Genomic DNA, 18,371 nt, shown 5'->3' with positions numbered 1-18,371 from the left:
ATCATTCCACTGCATGAGGCACCCTCCATACAAAAATCAAAGGGTGAAGGATGCTCCGCTATATCAGCTGTTTTACCATCATTCAGAAGCCAACTGTAGTTTAATTCTTCCTACTTCTCCCTTTCTCCCTGGATTCAATTGGACTTGGTTCATCTTTGAATTAACCTCTTTTAATCCGTCTCCTACAAAGAAAGCAAATCCATTGTGGGTAACTAGTTCTGCTGTTCACCACCCAGGCAGTGAAACCAAAAGGGAGGGCGATGTGGCAGCCTCGGCCCCAACACAGGGTGGTGACAAGGGGGTGAACACAGCAGATACGGTCTTGTACTACAATCTGGAGCTCCTATTTCGGTTCTCTGCAGGAGTGTTAATCCACATTCGTGCGATGCTGAGTGAACTGCATGCCAACACACTGCTAGTAAACACAAGACAGTTCTGGCTGCTGTCTTAAGCCGTGAGGGCTTAAGGTGGCCGAAATGAAGATTTATATAATGAATCGGTATTTGGTCACATTCTGACGATGGTATATTTTGGTTCTTGCCATCTAATCCAGTAATTTGCAAATATTCAGAGAATCTCTACAATGTGGCACGGCAACGTCCCAGAAGGTGTGAGAGGGCCATGGTATTCTTTTCTGTCCAGCTGCTTATTTTGGAATCTAATGCTTACCCTGGATAGGCGGGAATGGCTGTTGGAGGTACCGCTCGGACTGCCCCATAGACCGTCCGCCCTCTGCCCCTCAGATGGGCTCCTCTGAAGGCGGCCGCCGTGGTGGCTGCAGTCGGGTAAGGGAAGCCAGGAACTAAAGGGAGACCCAAAATATGACAGGAGTGTCAACTTGCATTCAACAGCAGGGCTACAATCACAACCGGCTTTGAACCGATTCCAGCAAAGGTTCAAAGATAGGTACCACATCTTTCCTGAGAAAGAAATGGAGAGACCCGACACGCAAAGGCTCATGATGCCATGCTCTCTCTGTTCGTCACCAATCTTGAGTGAGCGCACTCTGCTCCTTCCCAGCCCTGGCATTACAGTGCAAGCTGGTGAGAAACAGGTCGAGAAGGTCCGAGAACCAGTGCCGGAATAAGAGACTTTTCACTTGGGGGGGGGGGGGGGGGGGGCGGGGGGCAGCAGTTTAAATCGACTGATATAAACTCTTTAACTGGCCCATTGCTAATCTTGTTTCCACACGTTATTATGTGCATAGAGTAATTCTTCTTTGTAAGAATATTCTTTTGTGTTTGTACGCGGTGCCAACCTCCAAGGCACACAGTAATCTTTAGACATTTCATTAGTCCACTTTATTCTTTTATCCAAAATGTTTTAATCCAGAAATGTCAGGGGAGAGGGAAACTACTTGTATCCTTCAGGGAGGCAGACAGTTTCTAAAAAGCTATTTTAAATGTGCTATCCTCTGGAAAGCACATACCGACATTTATTCCACATTCACTGGGCTCTTTTTAATTTTACCTTTCGCTGGAGGAAAATGGCTCAGGTCCGGAGGACTTCAGAGGTTTCAACGGAACTGAGAATAATCATGAATACTGGAGGTGCTTCTGAGCGATGTTCTACTGAGGGCCCAAAACTGACTGGCAGAGAACACGTATAACCCATTCTGTCAATACCCATGTCTTGTTTTCTTTACTGTCGAGAGCAGACTTGACTGTTGCTCACATGGCCTTACCCCCTCTGCCTTTTCCAAGTGTTTATGCTCCATGGCGCTCTTAATATCTGGTCAGCGAGATTCTAACACAGGTGGAGCAAGGCCAGGGCACTGTAATAGCACCGAACTCTCTCGAGAACACCTCCTTTTCAGTTACGTGCTCTACCTGGGGTGGGGGTGGGGGGAAGACTAGCACACATCACTCTGTACTCGCAACAGTCAAACTCCACGCCAGGCCAACATAGGCTACTTACTGATTAAAGGAATGTAAGTGTTAATACTCCCTCTTCCTGATAGGGGCACTGCTGCATCATTGCCTAAGGACACGTCTGCTTGAAAGCTGGAGGCTGGTTGCGTTAAAAAAAAAATTAAGAAATGCAAAAAGATTACAAAGGAAGAGCAAGGTGAAAAGCAACACATGTTTTTGCAGTTAAACAGCACGAATGGAAAAATCAACATGGTACTACCTGCATATAACTCAGGGCCATATACAGCTCCCACCACGGGGCTTAATTTCCAACCTGAAACGGAAGAGAGGACAGTGAGCACTTCAGACCATGTAAGGAGCACGGTGAAAAGGACCGACTGGTGCATGTGCAAGCTGGCTTCAGATATCCCTGCATTTACTTTTACCCGTTGGAGAGTGCCAGCTGGGGGGGTTATGTGAGAAGGTCAGGACACTTCCATACCAGGGTATTTTTTTGGTAAAGTTTATTTATTTATTTTGAGAGAGACAGCACGAATGGGGAGAGGGGCAGAAAGAGGGAGAGTGAGAATCCCAATCCCAGGGCTTGAACTCACGAAACCACGAGATCGTGACCTGAGCCGAAAAGCGAGAGTCAGACGCCTGACCGACTGAGCCACCCAGGCGCCCCCACACCGGAGTTTGTTTGCTTATTTTTTAATGTTTATTTACTTTTAAGAGACAGAGAGACAGCGTGTGAGTGGGGAAGGGGTACTGTGATGGCGCTTTCTATTCTAGCTACTTTATAATTCAAATTTGCATTCACATCTGAGCTGATCTTCAACTCCGTGTTCAAGTATACCACACTGATGGAAAGCTGGGTAAAGCTGAAATTCCCTTTCTTTGGGATTTACTACTGGGATCTTGTTGTAGTTAACCTCAGCCAGTCAACGAGAGGAGACATACAGTGATAAAATTCAAGGTGCATCCCCAACTTCATGCATGTCTTGGGATGTCCGTTTGTAATGAACACACTTAAGTTAATCAGTCATTTTAACAAATGGATACTGGATTGCTGTTGAACATTAGCTTAAACAATTATAAACTTTGAATTATTCCCAGAATTAGCTTTGATGTCAATTTTATTTCTTCGTTCCCGTTTTTTATATTTATAGAAATGTAGCAGGTGTTAAAAAAAGTATTGTTGCCCACTGAGAGTTACAGAGTACACAGAATCCCATACGAACACTTTAATCAGTAGACATTTATTGATTTTTACACATAAATAAGCAAAAAAAAAATGTGCCATTATTTTTCTGAAAGACGAGAGACTGTACTTAAGAGAAAACCCATTCATTCTGAACCAATCCAATCCTCTGTTATTTTATATGCTCATAGATGGTGAGGTTTCCTCATTATTTCATATAAAAACTGGGCAAATATCTGGATTCAAATCCTACTGAAGTTGTAAGAACACAAATGTTCTCCAATGCCAGACAAATCAAGTGATTCCAACCAACGTAAACTACACTGCTGACTGAGAATTCACCAGAAGGCACAGAGCACTCTTATCAGAAGCTCTAACCACAAGGAGCTGCAGGGTTCTAAAGTTTGGCTCAGTGGGGCGCCTGGGTGGCTCAGTCGGTTGGGCATCCGACTTTGGCTCAGGTCATGATCTCATGGTTGGTGGGTTCGAGCCCCACATCGGGCTCTGTGCTCAGAACCTGGAGCCTGCTTCGGATTCTGTGTCTCCCTCTCTCTGTTCCTCCCCTGCTTGCACTCTGTCTCTCTCTCTCTCTCTCAAAAATAAATAAAGATTAAAAAAAATAAATAAATAAAATTTGGCTCTGCTAAGGCTTGAATATTAATTTAGAATAATATTCAAAAAATGATTCTTTTCTTTCCTACCAATGGTATTGTTATTTAAGCATTCCTGGAAGTAATAATACACATGTTAATAATGGCATATAATGGTATGCTGTCAATAATACTTCAGGTATGTTTTAGTTCTGTACAATTTACAAAGTAGTTTTGACCTTCACAAAACCCGAAGGGAGAGAGGTAAGACAGGTGCGACATCTGGGACCGCAAGTAAGTACTATCCTTCTCTGGGCTTAATTTCCTAAATAATAGACTAAGAAGGTTGGGTTGGATGACTTCTACAGAGCCTTCAGGGGCTCAAATTCTGTGACTGCCAATTCATAGTGATGAAAACAGAATCAGCTTTAAAAAAAAATGGGCCCGGGGGCGCCTGGGTGGCTCGGTCGGTTAAGCGTCCGACTTCGGCTCAGGTCATGATCTCACGGTCCGTGAGTTCGAGCCCCGCGTCGGGCTCTGTGCTGACAGCTCAGAGCCTGGAGCCTGTTTCAGATTCTGTGTCTCCCTCTCTCTCTGCCCCTCCCCTGTTCATGCTCTGTCTCTCTCTGTCTCAAAAAATAAATAAACGTTAAAAACAAAAATTTAAAAAAAAAAAAAAAAAAAAAAAAACGGGCCCAAGGACAAAATGAAGAGTCAAATCTAGAAGTAGAATTTCTGTCTTCCGAATTCCAGTTGGCGACTCTTTCTACCACCCTGTCTTCCCTGGATTTATAGGAAATCTGACACACTTTGCCTCTCCTTCCTATGTTGTTTACACTGGGTTATTATCAAAATTGCAGAAACTCTGGGGCGCCTGGGTGGCTCAGTTGGTCGAGTGTCTGGCTTTAGCTCAGGTCATGATCTCGTGGTTCGCCAGTTTGAGCCCCGCGTCAGGCTCTGTGCTGACAGCTCGGAGCCTGGGGCCTGCCTCGGATTCTGTGTCTCCCTCTCTCTCAACAAACAAACAAACAAACAAACAAACATTGCAGAAACGTCTGTTTTTGTGATGGCAGTGAAAAAATATCAAGAGGTAAAGGGGGAGGTGGTGGTATCACATGATGTACCATTGATAAAATGGGTAGGGAAAATGTAAGTTAGGCCAATAAATGCAAATTATGCTGATCTGTACCATCTGTTTGAAAAGCGGGGCTAAATCTATCTATTGAAGACATCATGGAATAGACTAAGATACTTATCCTTGATTTAAGACATCACCAGCACATATTGTCATACTCTAGCAGTAGATTCGAACTTTTACAAAACAGAAAACACCCCACTTGGCTCTAGATAAAATTTTATGCAGAACGCTGAAGTACACAACGGAAAATGAGAAGTTGCTGGAGGTCTCAAGACCCCATTCATGGGCTTCCTTTCCACCCTCCCCAAGTGGCCCCGTAGAACACAGCTGGCAAAACCGCTGCTTGTACGGCAGATTCAAATAAAGTTCCAGCTCATTTAGATAAACGTGAGTCCAGATTAGACTGACGAGTGATGGAAGGGTTCTGCTTTTGTTAAGCAAAACATTCACAATGTCTCCTTCTCAATGAGAAACATTTATGAAACCCACTATATAGCATGGGGTCACGGGACAAAATAGAAAATGCGCACGCGCGCCACGACTTTTATCTCAGAGCATACCTTTAAAAGGAGGGCAAGGGGTCAAGAATTAGTCCACTCATGCTCAGGAGCGGGCAGGAGTCAGTAGTAAAAGTGAGCAGTGGTGGGCACCTATTACGGACAAGCCTAACGTATCACGAACGACTACAGCAGCTAAAAGTGAGGGTGCCTTAGTGGGATCCCCCATTGGGTTAACAGGTAACCTCAAATGATGTGTTCACGCTGTGTGTCAGATGAACTTTACTGAGACCATTACAGCTTAATAACTTAAAAACTCAGCTTAGTTCTAAGAAAAGAAGCAAATTTGCAGAAATAAACTATTCTCCTAGGTAAAGAAAATACTCCCATGGTAAAGAAAATACTTCCATGTTCATTAAACAAGCTGCCTTAAGACTGAAACTGAGATTCTTTGAGGAGTATAAAAAGTTCCTGTATTAATACAAGAACAAATGACATCCTTCTGAAGATGATGCGTAATCTCTTACCATTTGCATATGGTGTGACCATCTTCTTATTGGTCATTACGCGTGCTGTAGCATTATTCACCTAAAAATACAAAGGAGAAAGAAGGGGCAGGGAGAAAGGAGACCACGTTAGGGAACACGGAGTTGCTCATCCAGTAACACAGCACTCAGTTTAATAAAATGTAAATTTCAGAGAATATTGATTTCAACAATTAATATAGCAATATAAAATATTAATATATCATATTTTAATTAAAGTGTTTATTAAATGAGGCTAACAAGAGTAAAATGCAGTTTCTTAGTCTCCAAATGGAAAACTAGGGCTATTTTACCACTAAGTACTCCAAAGAAAAGACACATTTGCCAAGTTCTTTGGAGATCTCTTAAATAGAGAAGTCTCTGAATTATGGAAAAAAAGTAAATTGGAAACAACTCTGTTTGCACATGAACTTTGAAGTTCATTAGTAAAACAGAGGCTTGCCACATGGGTCAGGAAATAGATTTACAGGAAGATAAGAAAATAAATCTGTGGATTTCACCCGTTCTCATGTTCAGCACTTTTGATGTTTGTGCAAGATTTTGCTGTTTGAGGTTAGTTAAAAAGAAAAAAAAGATATCAGAACTTAGATTCCCATGTTGACCGGCTTCAGGACCGTTCTGAATTTTCTAGACTATGTGGTCTATCCATTGAAGAACAATGCTTTCAGAAGGCTTTTAAATTAGGCACTTAAGCCTTATTTGTTCAGTTCTTTTATGTTTCTTTTGTTTTATGGTACTGTCCACCCTCATTACAGAACTGCGTAGTTTAGAGCATTCTCAGTGCTAGGGTGAGTAAATGTTACAAAGATGAGGAAGAGACGAATGGAGCTTCGAAGCCAGAAAACTGCAGCCCAGTGTCAGAACCAGCTTAAAGCTCTTGCAAGGAGGGTGCAACGTCACCACAGAACCTGACTGTGTACCGTGCCGTCAGGTCATTAAACAGGCCAGCTTTCAAAAGCATTACAAAACACACCAAACAGAAACGTCTTGCTTCGCCTCTGGGGATTTACATTACAGTTAAGTTTGGATGGTGCTAAATCCGTGTTATGGAGAGACCAATTTTAGGTGGAACTGGAATCAAAAAACATCTTGAGATGTCTTTTCGGATTTGCATAGTGGTAATCTTCCTTTGTGAGGAAAAGAAACTCCATTTACTCGAGTTTGAGCCACCAAATAATATAAACATTTCACATTTAAAAAGAAAGAATGGGATACAACAATGATGAGACTGAGAGCATGCAGTTAAAACACACACACACAAATAAAAGAAAGAAAAAACAATCAGTTTTGGAAAGAAGGGAGAGAGTGGAGAGCGAGGTTCTTACAGACAAGGATTAGAAGGGGGTCAGAGCGGACACTAGCTGCTAGAGCAGAAAGCACCCAAGCACTAACAGGAAAATGGCCAGAACCAATCAGAAACCACCGGTCAGCAAAGACCCAGCAGCTGCAGGGAACAGAGGGAAGGGGCAGGGAGCGGCCGAGGGAGAAGGATGGGAGCCGAACTCGGGGAGAGAGAACACAGCAAGGCAGGGGAGGGGGAAAGAAAAGAGAGAGTGGGGGCGGGGAGGGGTATCATGGGCAGGAAAGAGAGCTGTCAAGGGCAAGGAGAGGACAGTCAGAGCTACAAACAGAGGTCTGGGGAAGAGGAAAGGAAGTAGGGGCAGGGAGTGCATTAATAAAACCAGCCAAACTTGGAGTTCAGGAACTCTGAGTAAGATGTGCAAGGGGGAAAAAAATCACCATGACGTCAGTAATCAAACAGCTCAGACTGCTACAAACAATATGTACATCCAAAGTCCAGGCGGCATTACTCAACAGCATTGAAAATAAAAAGGGGAAAGGAAAAGGGAGAGGAACAAGTCAAATCACATTTTGTAGTGTTAATGTGAGATGGCAGATGGACTTTTTCTTTCTTATTTAATTGTTTTGTAATTAACAATTTAAAAAGCTTCTTCTCTAGTGCTTTGTTTCACTTACCGCCCACGGGCACCATCGCCAGCATTGTGTATAGTTACCATGGAAAGAGGGAGTCAAGTGAAGGGCCCTAAATGCTAAACCATTGGAAAGGGAGGGAGAAAGCAAAATATGCAGACATCTTACTCAAAATGGTGGCTTTTATATTTCAATACTTTAAAAAACTGGGCAAGGGGAAAGGGGCCAGTTAACCTTCACTGCGTTGTTCAAAAGGGCTGGTGAACACCAGGTGGCAGCCGTCAAAGCCTCGGTCGGAGGATTTTATCCATTCGTGGTTGACGTTCTTGACATTAAATATATTCAAAAACCCCATGAGATTTGGGTTCTTTCTCCCCCGCCCCCACAACCTCTAAGGTCTTCTAAATTCCTTATCACACGCTCATGGAGGCGAACTGGCCTCCTGACAAGGGGATACTGGCTGGATCTTTGATTCAATACAGGACACAATGTCGTAAGCTGGATTGTTTTTAGACATTTACAAAGTTAGTTTCGTTTTGGCCTGATCACAGGTATTCACATGGAGTCTCGCAAACTGAAGCAAAGGAAAAAAATCAAGAGAGCAGAAGGATGAACATTTCGGAGGAAAAAAGTAAATGAAAAACAAATACACATAGACACGCACACAAGTAAATCAAAATGAAAACCCCCGCACAACTGAAAACTGAGGGAAGGAGGGTAGAAGGGTTATTTGTACACATTTTAGTGCAAGAAGGTGAAGGACAGAGAGACACGTACACACATACACGTGTGTGCAGACACACAGACAACGAGACAGGGTTCCGAATGTGAAATAAGGGGGGCAGTACACGAAAGAGAGAAATAAAAATATAAACCGGAAATTGAATTATTGAAGACATGCACCTCGATTTTACGGCCCTCTACCACGGTGCCGTGTAATTTCTCCCTGGCCCTGTCTGCATCAGCACTATTCTCGAAAGTTACGAACCCGAATCCCTGCATGCAGCGGGAGAAGGGGGGAAAACATGCGTATCGTTATATTGAAATACTGATCTCTTGGTAAACAGAGAAAAAATATCACAGTATGAAACCCACATTGGCAGTACTAGTCACATTTTTGGCCCATGCATATTTTGTGAAGGGAAATTAAATCCAATAAAAGAATAAAGAACTGTAGCAGTAGTAGTAGTAATAATCATAGTAATAATAATGGCAACAACAACAATAATAATGATAATGTAATTAACAACAGTAACAATAATAAAGTAAAACATAAAGCATGTGAGGCCAGACCAAAATTAAGGTTTAGAGTTACTCGGGTCAAACCATTTCACCAAGAATCTGAACTTTTTTTTTTTTTTTAAGTGTTCTTTCTCTTTCAATTCATGCTGTTAATACACACGTCCCTTTACGTAATACTAAAAACAAAATCACATAATTAAGTCTGCCATTCCCCAGCAGCTTCTCCATGAAACCTTATATTTAGGGGCATTCGCTGTATAAAGAGATTTTTTTTTAGGAGAGCTCATCATTCTAGCCCCACTTTGCCTGTTGCTTGTATCACCACAATTCCTCTGGGGCCAGAATAATTGAAAAAATAGTCTCGGTCTACAATTCTGTAGGTACTGGGTGTGGAAGACGAGAGCACCTGTGTTCATCTAAGCTAATGAAAATATCACTAAGCAGGGGGCAGTCAATTATGACTGGCACTCAGAGTAAAAATAGGTTCAGCTGAGTTCCAGAAAAGAGCTTATCCAAATCTGCCTAAATTATACATTTGTTGAAGCTGACATCTGCTACTGAATGTATTAGTGATTTTCCGTATAGAGGGGAAAAAAGGAATAATCAAAAGGCAGTGGGAATGAGATCTAGGTTAGTGACATCAGTTGTACACTATTCGCCACGAAAAGAATACCATAAAACAGCAATGCAGCTGCTACTCAGAGTTAGAATTAATTTATTTGTGCACTGTACACAAATAAATTATATGGAGCTTTTCTTCATTAAGTAGACAAACCAGGAGCCAGGGGGTCAACCCACTTACTCCTATGTTCACATTTATCTGAAAATTCTCCGTCAAAATCACCAGGATTCACGATATACTTACGTGACTCTCTCATCAAGCACTGTATCCGTTGCCTCCTAGGCACTCTGTCCTTATCTTTCCACTCTGTAACTATCACCTTCTCTCAAGCTATTTACATCTGTGAGTAGTAAATTCTTAGGATTTTTTGGGAAAGTGCTAATTTCTCAACAGCTTCACTGTCCCTCTGGCATTCTTTGAACATTCCACAGTAGGACAACCTGGAACCCTTCATTTGTTATTTATTTTTACTGAAGCTCTGCTGTTCTCCATGATGAGCATTTCCATATACATATAAAACAGGTTCTTATCTGGGATGGTAAATGGTATGCATTGTTCTGTAAGATTTTACGAAAGCTGGGGCACCGGGTGGCTCAGTCAGTTAAGCGTCTGCCTCTTGATTTACGCTCAAGTCATGATCTTGCGGTTCATGGGATTGAGCCCTGTGTCGGGTTCTGTGCGTGGATGATGCAGAGCCTGCTTGGGTTCTCTCTCCCTCTCTGCTCTTCCCCGGCTTGTTCTCTCTCAAAATAAACAAATATGTCAAAAAATTAAAAAAAAAAAAAAAGATTTCACAAAAGCAACTCCCGTCATTTTGAAGGCTCTGATTACTTTGCGTTCTGATTCTATGGTTGGGTGGTGATCCACGGAGGATCCCAGTGGGTTATCTCTGCCTGTAATTTGGATATCACCACAAATACTCTAGAAAATGCAAAGCTGAGCTGACAGAAAACGTTCTATGTACCGAGGTACTATGGGGTTAATTAATACTTTCCTTAAAGATGTAAGTATGCTGAAAATATCAATGGAAACACACTTTCAGAAACACATTTTGATACAAATGTGTTATAGCCACATCAACAACTGGAGGTGTCGTGTTGGATCTCGAGTTCCTAAGTGACAGCACGGTTTGTCATCACACTGGCATCTGCTGAACACAGGAAGCCAGCTCTCCAATCCTGGAGAGTCCTCCAACAGAAAAAAAACCTTGCAAGAAAGGTCACAGTGAGGAGGTTTTCTATCACACTGCAGTAGTATTAAAACTGTATTCCAACGGATCCTCAGAGTCTCAAACGTCATATGCCCCTTGGGTTAAGTTAATAAATTATACGTCAGTAGCTGGAAAACAGATGATGTGGAGACTACTACCTAGGTTTTTAGCGTTAGCATTATGACTGTATCTTCACACCCACACACTCACAGACTTGTCTTTTAAATACAACCGGGGGTAGAAAGGACCAATCTGTTGGTTTTACTTTTAACATAAAGACAGACCGTCAAACTGTGTTAAGTACCCAAGCATCAACAAGGCCTTCTTCCTACAGCTAATGGGAAGAAAAGGAGAAATTAAGCTTTGAAACCAAAGTTCAGTATCCTATTAACTAAACGACCCGAGTCTTAAAATCCTTGTAGTTTCCTTTTTCAAATCTAATTGCTAAATGTGTTCTGTGATCCTCCTCTCTGTATTGTGTTGATGGGACACCTGTGATGTAATAACATCCACAAGAACGCAGGGTGGTGTCACGAGCACGGACGTTTTACAGCCAGCAAATGACAACGTTTAACATCAAAGTCTGCTTGTGTTAAGATTTTCTCAATAATGACTTTAATATTCTGGAACAAAATTTCACTTTCAAATGTCTTATAAAGAAAAGTGCTTATATTCCAAAGGAAATGCTCATCTAGATACCAAAAATGTAAAAATAAAGCAATCTTCACAAGCGTCTTTACCTAGACTAAAGGAGGAGGTTGCTGATACTTTGGGACTTCCTGATACGAAGCAGAGGTAAGATTTCTTTCTTTCCTTTGTAGATAAACAGGCTTTGTGGCAGGCAGAATAATGCCCCCCACTCAAAGTTGTCCACGCCCTAATCCCTGGAACTTGTGAATGTTACTACCTTACCTGGCAAAAGGGATTTTGCAGATGTGATTCAATTAATGATCTTGAGATAGGGAGATTATCCTGGATTATTCAGGTGAGCCCAATGTAATCACTAAATTAAATTAAATGGGTGCTTCTAAATTAAAGAGGGGAAGATGGGGGCCAGAATCAGACAGAGTGTAGCAGCCTGAGAAAGACTGGACTGGCCATTTTTGGCTTTGAAGATCGAAGTGGGGCTATAGGTCAAGGAATGCGGGTCGCCTCCAGAAGCTGGAAAAGGCAAGGAGTGGATTATTCCTTAGAGCCGCCCGAAAGAATGCAGCCCTGTAACACCTTGACCTCCAGAACTGTAAGATAATACATGTCTGTGTTTTTAAGCCACAGACTTTGTGATACTTTGTTCAGAAGCAATAGGAAATATACCTCTCAGAAGTCCGTGATTAGGGAGGTAAGAAGTATAAACAGTATTTTTAGAGCACTGTTCTTTAATACTTTCCTCTCATGCTGAAACTTTAGAGAGGTGATCTTCCATCAACTTAACTACAATTTGGTTTCAAAGATGTTAACTCAAAGCTTGAAAAAAACTTTTTAGAAGTTTATTTAGTTTTGAGAGAGCATGAGTCGGGGAGGGGCAGAGAGAGAGGGGACAGAGGATCGGAAATGGGCTCTGTGCTGTCAGCACAGAGCGTGACATGGGGATCGAACCTACGAACTGTGAGATCATGACCTGAGCCGAAGTCGGACGTTTAACCGACTGAACCATCCAGGCACCCTGCTTGAGAAAAAAAATTTAACGTACCATTCCTTCAGTAAAATTTCAGTTTTGAAAATGTGCCAGGAATTGAGTTAAAGATATTCACAGATTATCCAGGCTTACAAAATTACTAACAGGAAAATATGCTTAAATGAAATTATGTTTTAATGTCCCTTCATTCTCGGAAATCTAATTCACATTAAGTCTTGGGTCTCTTGCTTTGAAAAGAAAAAACTTAATAAAATTATGTCTAAACCTAACACTTCTTCCTTAGAAGAGCTTCAAAGTGATTATATAATGTATCAATCAGGAACACATAATGACCAGTCAGAACAGCCACAAAGTCGAACTGAGATTTAATCTCAAATTCTTCACAAGAGTGAATACTTCAGGTTTAAGAAGACAGAAACCAGATAAACAAAAAGTAAACTTTTAGTAGACTTCTGTTTTTAATTAAAAAAAAAATAATGATGTCGACATGTTTGTCTATACCAGTGCTATCAGACAGAAATATAACCCAAGTCAGTATGTAATTCTAAATATTCCCCTAGGCACATTAAAAAAGTAAAAAAAAAATATGAAAGCAATTTCAGTAACGTATTTTTATTCAAGACAACCTATATGCAACATGCTACCATTTCGACATGACATCAATACAAAAACATCAGTGAGATGTTCAATATTCCTTTTTTTCTGGTCAGTCTTTGAGAGCAGTGTGTATTCTACACTAAAAGCAGATCTGAATTTAGACGCCATGTTCCAAGCGTTCAGTATGGCCACTTCTGCTGGACGACGCAGGTCTCTACGCTCTATCCTGTATAACCTACACCTCTCAGTTCCCAAAGTTTTTCTGTGTTAATAATTTAAATATATCAGTGTTCTGTTAGTGATTTACCAGCTATCTTAGCTGTCTTTTGAAAACTCAGGAATGGTGTATTTCTCGGGAGGGAGGGAGTACGGCTGTGGTCAAAACTTCTGCTGAGGTCAAAACTTCTGCTGAAGTGACACACACTTATCACGCCCACTTATCATCAAGGGCCGACAGGAGCCGAGTAACCGCCACCTTTTTAGCCTGGCCTCAGGCTGCAATAAATAACAAGCCACAGGACGAGCACTGTCAAAATATTCTTAAATGTGGATAATCTTTGAGTTTTTCCATCTCAGAAGAATGAGAAAGAAAAATTTACCATGTAAGTTTTAAGGGAGAAATCAAAAGCAGACGTTCTCCTGGGTATGGCCAGAACACAGAAGTTAAACAAAATAAATGAAAGAAAAATAAAACTAAAACCCATAAGATGGTAACAAAAGAAAACAAACTAAGCCCTTTGGAAATACATGCACTGTTAACTCAGTTTTAAGTATAATGAAAACCATTTCGCCTATCAAATTTTACTGAAAAGCAAAGGCCTAGTTAGTACAATTTCAAAGACAGTCTTTTGATCATATTTTGAAAGAAATGAATAATTTCCCTTTGCATGAAATTAAAATCCAGGGAAACAGGCAAGAAATTACAGCACGTTACTTGTGTCTGGGGATGGGATTAGAGGTTTTATCTTCCCTGACTCCAGCCTAAACCGAAGCCTAACCCAAATCAAGATCCCATCATTCCAGAAATCCACCTGAGAGAAGTAATGAGAACACGTTAGCTAAAAACTTGCTGGAAATCTCAGTAATTGTCGCTGCGCTCTATTTTGTGTCCTTTAGTGAACTTAATAATTGGCACTGTTTGCACAAGTAAAGAGCTCCTACGTTTAGCAGTTACGACACATGGCCCTTCAAGCCACAACTATACCAAAAGTATGCCGACCAAACTTTATGGAAAGTATAAACATGAGAATGTGTGTATTTCTGGGGCGCCTGGGTGGTTCAGTCGGTTAGGGGTCCGACTTCAGCTCAGGTCATGATCTCACAGTCCGTGAGTTCAAGCCCCGTGTCGGGCTCTGTGCTGACAGCTCAGAGCCTGGAGCCTGCTTCCGATTCTGTGTCTCCCTCTCTCTCTGCCCCTCCCCTGCTCATGCTCTGTCTCTGTCTCAAAAATAAATAAAAACATTAAAAAAAAATTTTAGAATGTGTGTATTTCTTTACTTAGTAAGCCTGGTAATTATCAGACCGTTACGGGGCTGGGTGATAACGAACAGAATGGTGGGAAGTCTGAGTAAGTCAGAGAAAGACAAATACCATATGATCTCACTCATATGTGGAGTTTGAGAAACAAAGGAGCAAAGGGAAAAAAAGGAGAGAGAGAGAGAGAGAGAGAGAGAGACACAAATCAAGAAAGAGATTCTTAACTATCAAGAACCAAGTGATGGCTATCACAGGGGAGGGGGGCGGTGGGAGAAACAGGTGACAGGGATTAAGGAGCGCACCTGTCGTGACGAGCACCCGTGGAAGTGCTGAATCACTGTATTGTACACCCGACACTAATATCACACTATGTGCTAACTACCTGTACTTTAAATAAAAACGTAAAACCATTTTTTTTGAAAACCAACACGTTCTCAGTCACTGAAAGTATCCAGCAGAGAACGCAACGTCAGGTTAAAGAATGCAATGCGTTCTTTAGAGTTCTATCGAAGATCGAGTGAGAAAAAAGGCATGAGAATAGTAGTGAGCACCATGCTCTCTTAATGATTTATGTCTGTTCTCTTGTCTAGTCACTAAAAATCATGTTTTTCCTTCATAACGGTTTTGAAAAGGGAGCTTTTTAAAAGCTGTTACTCGAAGAATCTATATGGGGAGGGGCAATACGATTTGTTGTTCAAACTGGAACACTCTGAGGGAGAAAGGGGACACTAGTAATAATTACACGAAGACAACAAGTATAGACTGGGACTATCCTAGATAAGCCAGAACTCTGGCCACTCTACCAATATATCGTGTTTCTACTGTTTGTCAAAGTAATACTTTGTTATGACTGGTGACCTGTGGAGAATCAACAATGTTATACAAAGCAGTATAATCATTTTGTAGATTCTAGTTGAGTGTATTCATTTTTGGGGCAGGGGTAGCATTTTTACCATATACCCTAATCGAACGATTTCAAAGGAGAGTCCCCTTTGTTTTAGTCAATCACAGAAAATTACATACGGCTGACTTTATGCGCTTACAAAGGAGTACGGAGTTAACAAATATATTTTTTTTAAATCACGTGAAATAATGTATGCATATATTTCTGTACGTGTATGAATGTAAGCGATACACGTTCATTCCATAATCTAGGCAAACTGATCCAGAATATGAAGGTCGAAGAAGAAAAAAGGAAAATACTCAACAACGAAGAAATCATGTTTGCAGGCAAGCTGAAGAAGGAGGATGTTGACAAGGCAGGGAGGGGATGGGCGAGGCAACGCGGCAGTGCTCACTTATGTCTGGAAATAGGTATGTTCTCAAACCGTAGGCTGACAGTCTCATTATAGAGAAGAAGATATGGTAAAGAGTTGCTTTTTGTTTTGGAGGCCTGTGGTTATTTAATTGTTCCACTGATAACTGTTTGACATGTAAGTATCGCTGATCTCAGAATTATTTTGTGACTCGTTTTTCCATTACTGCTTCAAAAAAAAAAATTAATAAAGCTCATTTGTGTACAGAAAAGCACTCATAAAAAGACTGAGCAACTCTTAACTGCACAATAGGACCACTTAAATCTCCTTATCTCCGGTTCCTTTCAAGGCATGTTGTAATTTTATAGTCAACCACAAACAAAAAGGAAATGAGAAAATAAACTTTATTTACAGAAAGAAAAGTACTCATTAATTTATGTCAGGTGGATCCGGAAGAGGTACCTAGGTTTTGACTCCAAAATAAATCTCTGTTAACAAGTATCTGAACAGTTCTGGGGAACCTACTGCAGCAAAGAACTTTAGGTGACAGCTAAGAAGTCGGGCAAAGGATGAAGACAGGTTTTGTAAGTGTCCTTAAAGGCAGACCCAGGCAATTGTGCCTTCTGTGCTTTAAGAACAATTACCAATTAAGTACACTGTCTACTCGTCAGCAGCCCAAAGAAAAAGGGGCAGTGAGGACACAGCATCGAACGGAGAGAAGGCTTTTAGATTCCCCAAAGAGAAAGGAAGGCTTGTGTCCTTTAAAAATGAAAATTACAGGGGAGAAGCAATTGAATTGGGTAAATTAAACAATTTTGGGTAGTAGGCAAACCTTTGAAGTCAATGAAAGAAGCCTTAAGAAAGATCAATTTCCTTTGCTTCACAAGAATTCAATCAAATTATTTTCTTGGTAAGGAGCAAGTTCCCAATACCTGATGAAATCATATTGGGCTTCGGGTTGTTGGAGTCTAGTTAGAAACAGTTTAAGTGCATACACTTAAAACTACAAACATTTAACCTACGACTTTGGGTAAGCAGCGTGGCATATAATCTTCACGTACTTATGATACATATCTGAACCACTGTCATTTTTCCACCCTGTATCTAAAAAGGTCACAAAAAATACAAGCAAACTATACAACAAAGGAATAGAAATCCACTGTGAAGAAATTACAAGCATCAACAGTTTTACTGGCTATAGGTTGAACAGATTTCACTTTAAAAATACTTACCAAGTTAAGTGCTGGAGAAAGTTCTGCATAGGCATATTAATCTTTTTTGTTTTAACTGAAAACTGGAAGCTTAGAGTATAATTACCTCTTTAATGATTAACAATAATTATAGTCAGAATTAAACACTACCAGTGTCGATGCGTTCTATACAGGGAATAATAATCAGGAGCATTAGAACAGTATATACATTGGTGTTCGTTTAGAGGGGCAGAGGTATATATATGACTCTGCAGATATATGCTATTAATTCCCAAGGTACGGTGGATTTGGAGTAGGAAATTGAAGAGGTAAATATTAACTCATTTATTTGTTTTATTTAACTTTACTTAAGTTACATTCTTCGAGATAAAACTATAGCCAAGGGCTATTTTCAAAGTTCAGGAAGAGATAAACAAATGAAAAATTAACTCAAAGATTGTTCTATCCTAAAAATGCACGTAGAAGTGAACATAGCAACGTAAATATTCACAAGCTTGGTCGCAGCTGGTTGTGCCTGTGGGGTGCATTTCACTTGTTGAGGAGGAAGAAAACTGTCAAATGAAACTTTCTGAAATTCAGTTCATTAAACATTTTTTCACAACACCACTGTAAGACTTCATCATTCCCCCATTCCTAAAATCACTGCTGCTTATTTTAGTGCATGGAAATTCTACATCATATAGATTGGGAAATTTAAAATGGTAAATAAATGACAAGGGGGAAACAAGTTTGTATTAAAATGTTCAGTTCTCCTACAGAACACATTTAGAGTACCTATAGCGAATGGTGCACTGTTACTAACGGCATCCTTATGCAAAAAACTGAACTTACTATATCTGTCACTAAAGGGGTTCTACATCCCAAAGTTTGCCTATCTGTAGAACTCAAAGGGGGAAATCAGCTTACCACGAATTTCTGAGTCACTACTCCCTATATTTACGCCTTGTCAAATTTATTCCAAAGAGAGAGGAAGCCAACCAAATGGCTGAAATATCACATTTGTCCTAAGTCTGTCATTTCGAAGTCTGATTTTTGAAAGCCGGGTTGTTCTGGTAGAATGCACACTAGAATTCTCATACAGAATTTCACTTAAGTGTTCTCTCTCTTCCTTAAAAATAAGCAGGTTAGGGCAATTTCGGTCTAATAAAGGGCTGGTGTCTCCTACCCCGACCCTCCTCACCGCTGCCCTCCTCCCCACACTTCTCTTCCTCTCCCCCCTCACTCCCCCAGAGGAAGTACTAGAATAAAGTTTGGCCATGTGGTAGCTTATTTTTAGAGATAATCTAATCCAAGCCAGATAACTTGGGATACTTTCTGTAGGCTTGAGAAACAGCTTTAGTTTTCTGGTTACTTACTATTTAAAAC

The 18,371-nt window shown here is 40.8% G+C and overlaps 1 protein-coding gene across 29 annotated transcripts in view; it reads right to left on the bottom strand.

The window, feature by feature from the left end:
* Positions 1-18,371, bottom strand: part of RBFOX2 (RNA binding fox-1 homolog 2) — a 285,909-nt gene that overhangs the window by 20,011 nt on the left and 247,527 nt on the right. For 19 of the 29 annotated variants that reach the window (XM_053896013.1, XM_053896029.1, XM_053896012.1 and 16 more), the window contains 5 exons: positions 8,660-8,752; positions 5,807-5,867; positions 2,131-2,184; positions 1,918-2,010; positions 670-814 (listed from right to left, as the gene is read on the bottom strand). In XM_053896013.1, coding sequence (XP_053751988.1) covers positions 670-814; positions 1,918-2,010; positions 2,131-2,184; positions 5,807-5,867; positions 8,660-8,752 — 446 coding nt within the window. The remainder of the gene's footprint in view (positions 1-669; positions 815-1,917; positions 2,011-2,130; positions 2,185-5,806; positions 5,868-8,659; positions 8,753-18,371) is intronic. The other 10 variants (XM_053896015.1, XM_053896014.1, XM_053896018.1 and 7 more) reach the window with 3 other exon arrangements.

Source organism: Panthera pardus, unplaced genomic scaffold, assembly GCF_024362965.1.
Source record: "Panthera pardus isolate Hobbes unplaced genomic scaffold, ASM2436296v1 HiC_scaffold_6, whole genome shotgun sequence".
In the NCBI taxonomy this organism is placed as follows: Eukaryota; Metazoa; Chordata; class Mammalia; order Carnivora; family Felidae; genus Panthera; species Panthera pardus.
This window is presented reverse-complemented; position numbering and strand designations above follow the sequence as displayed.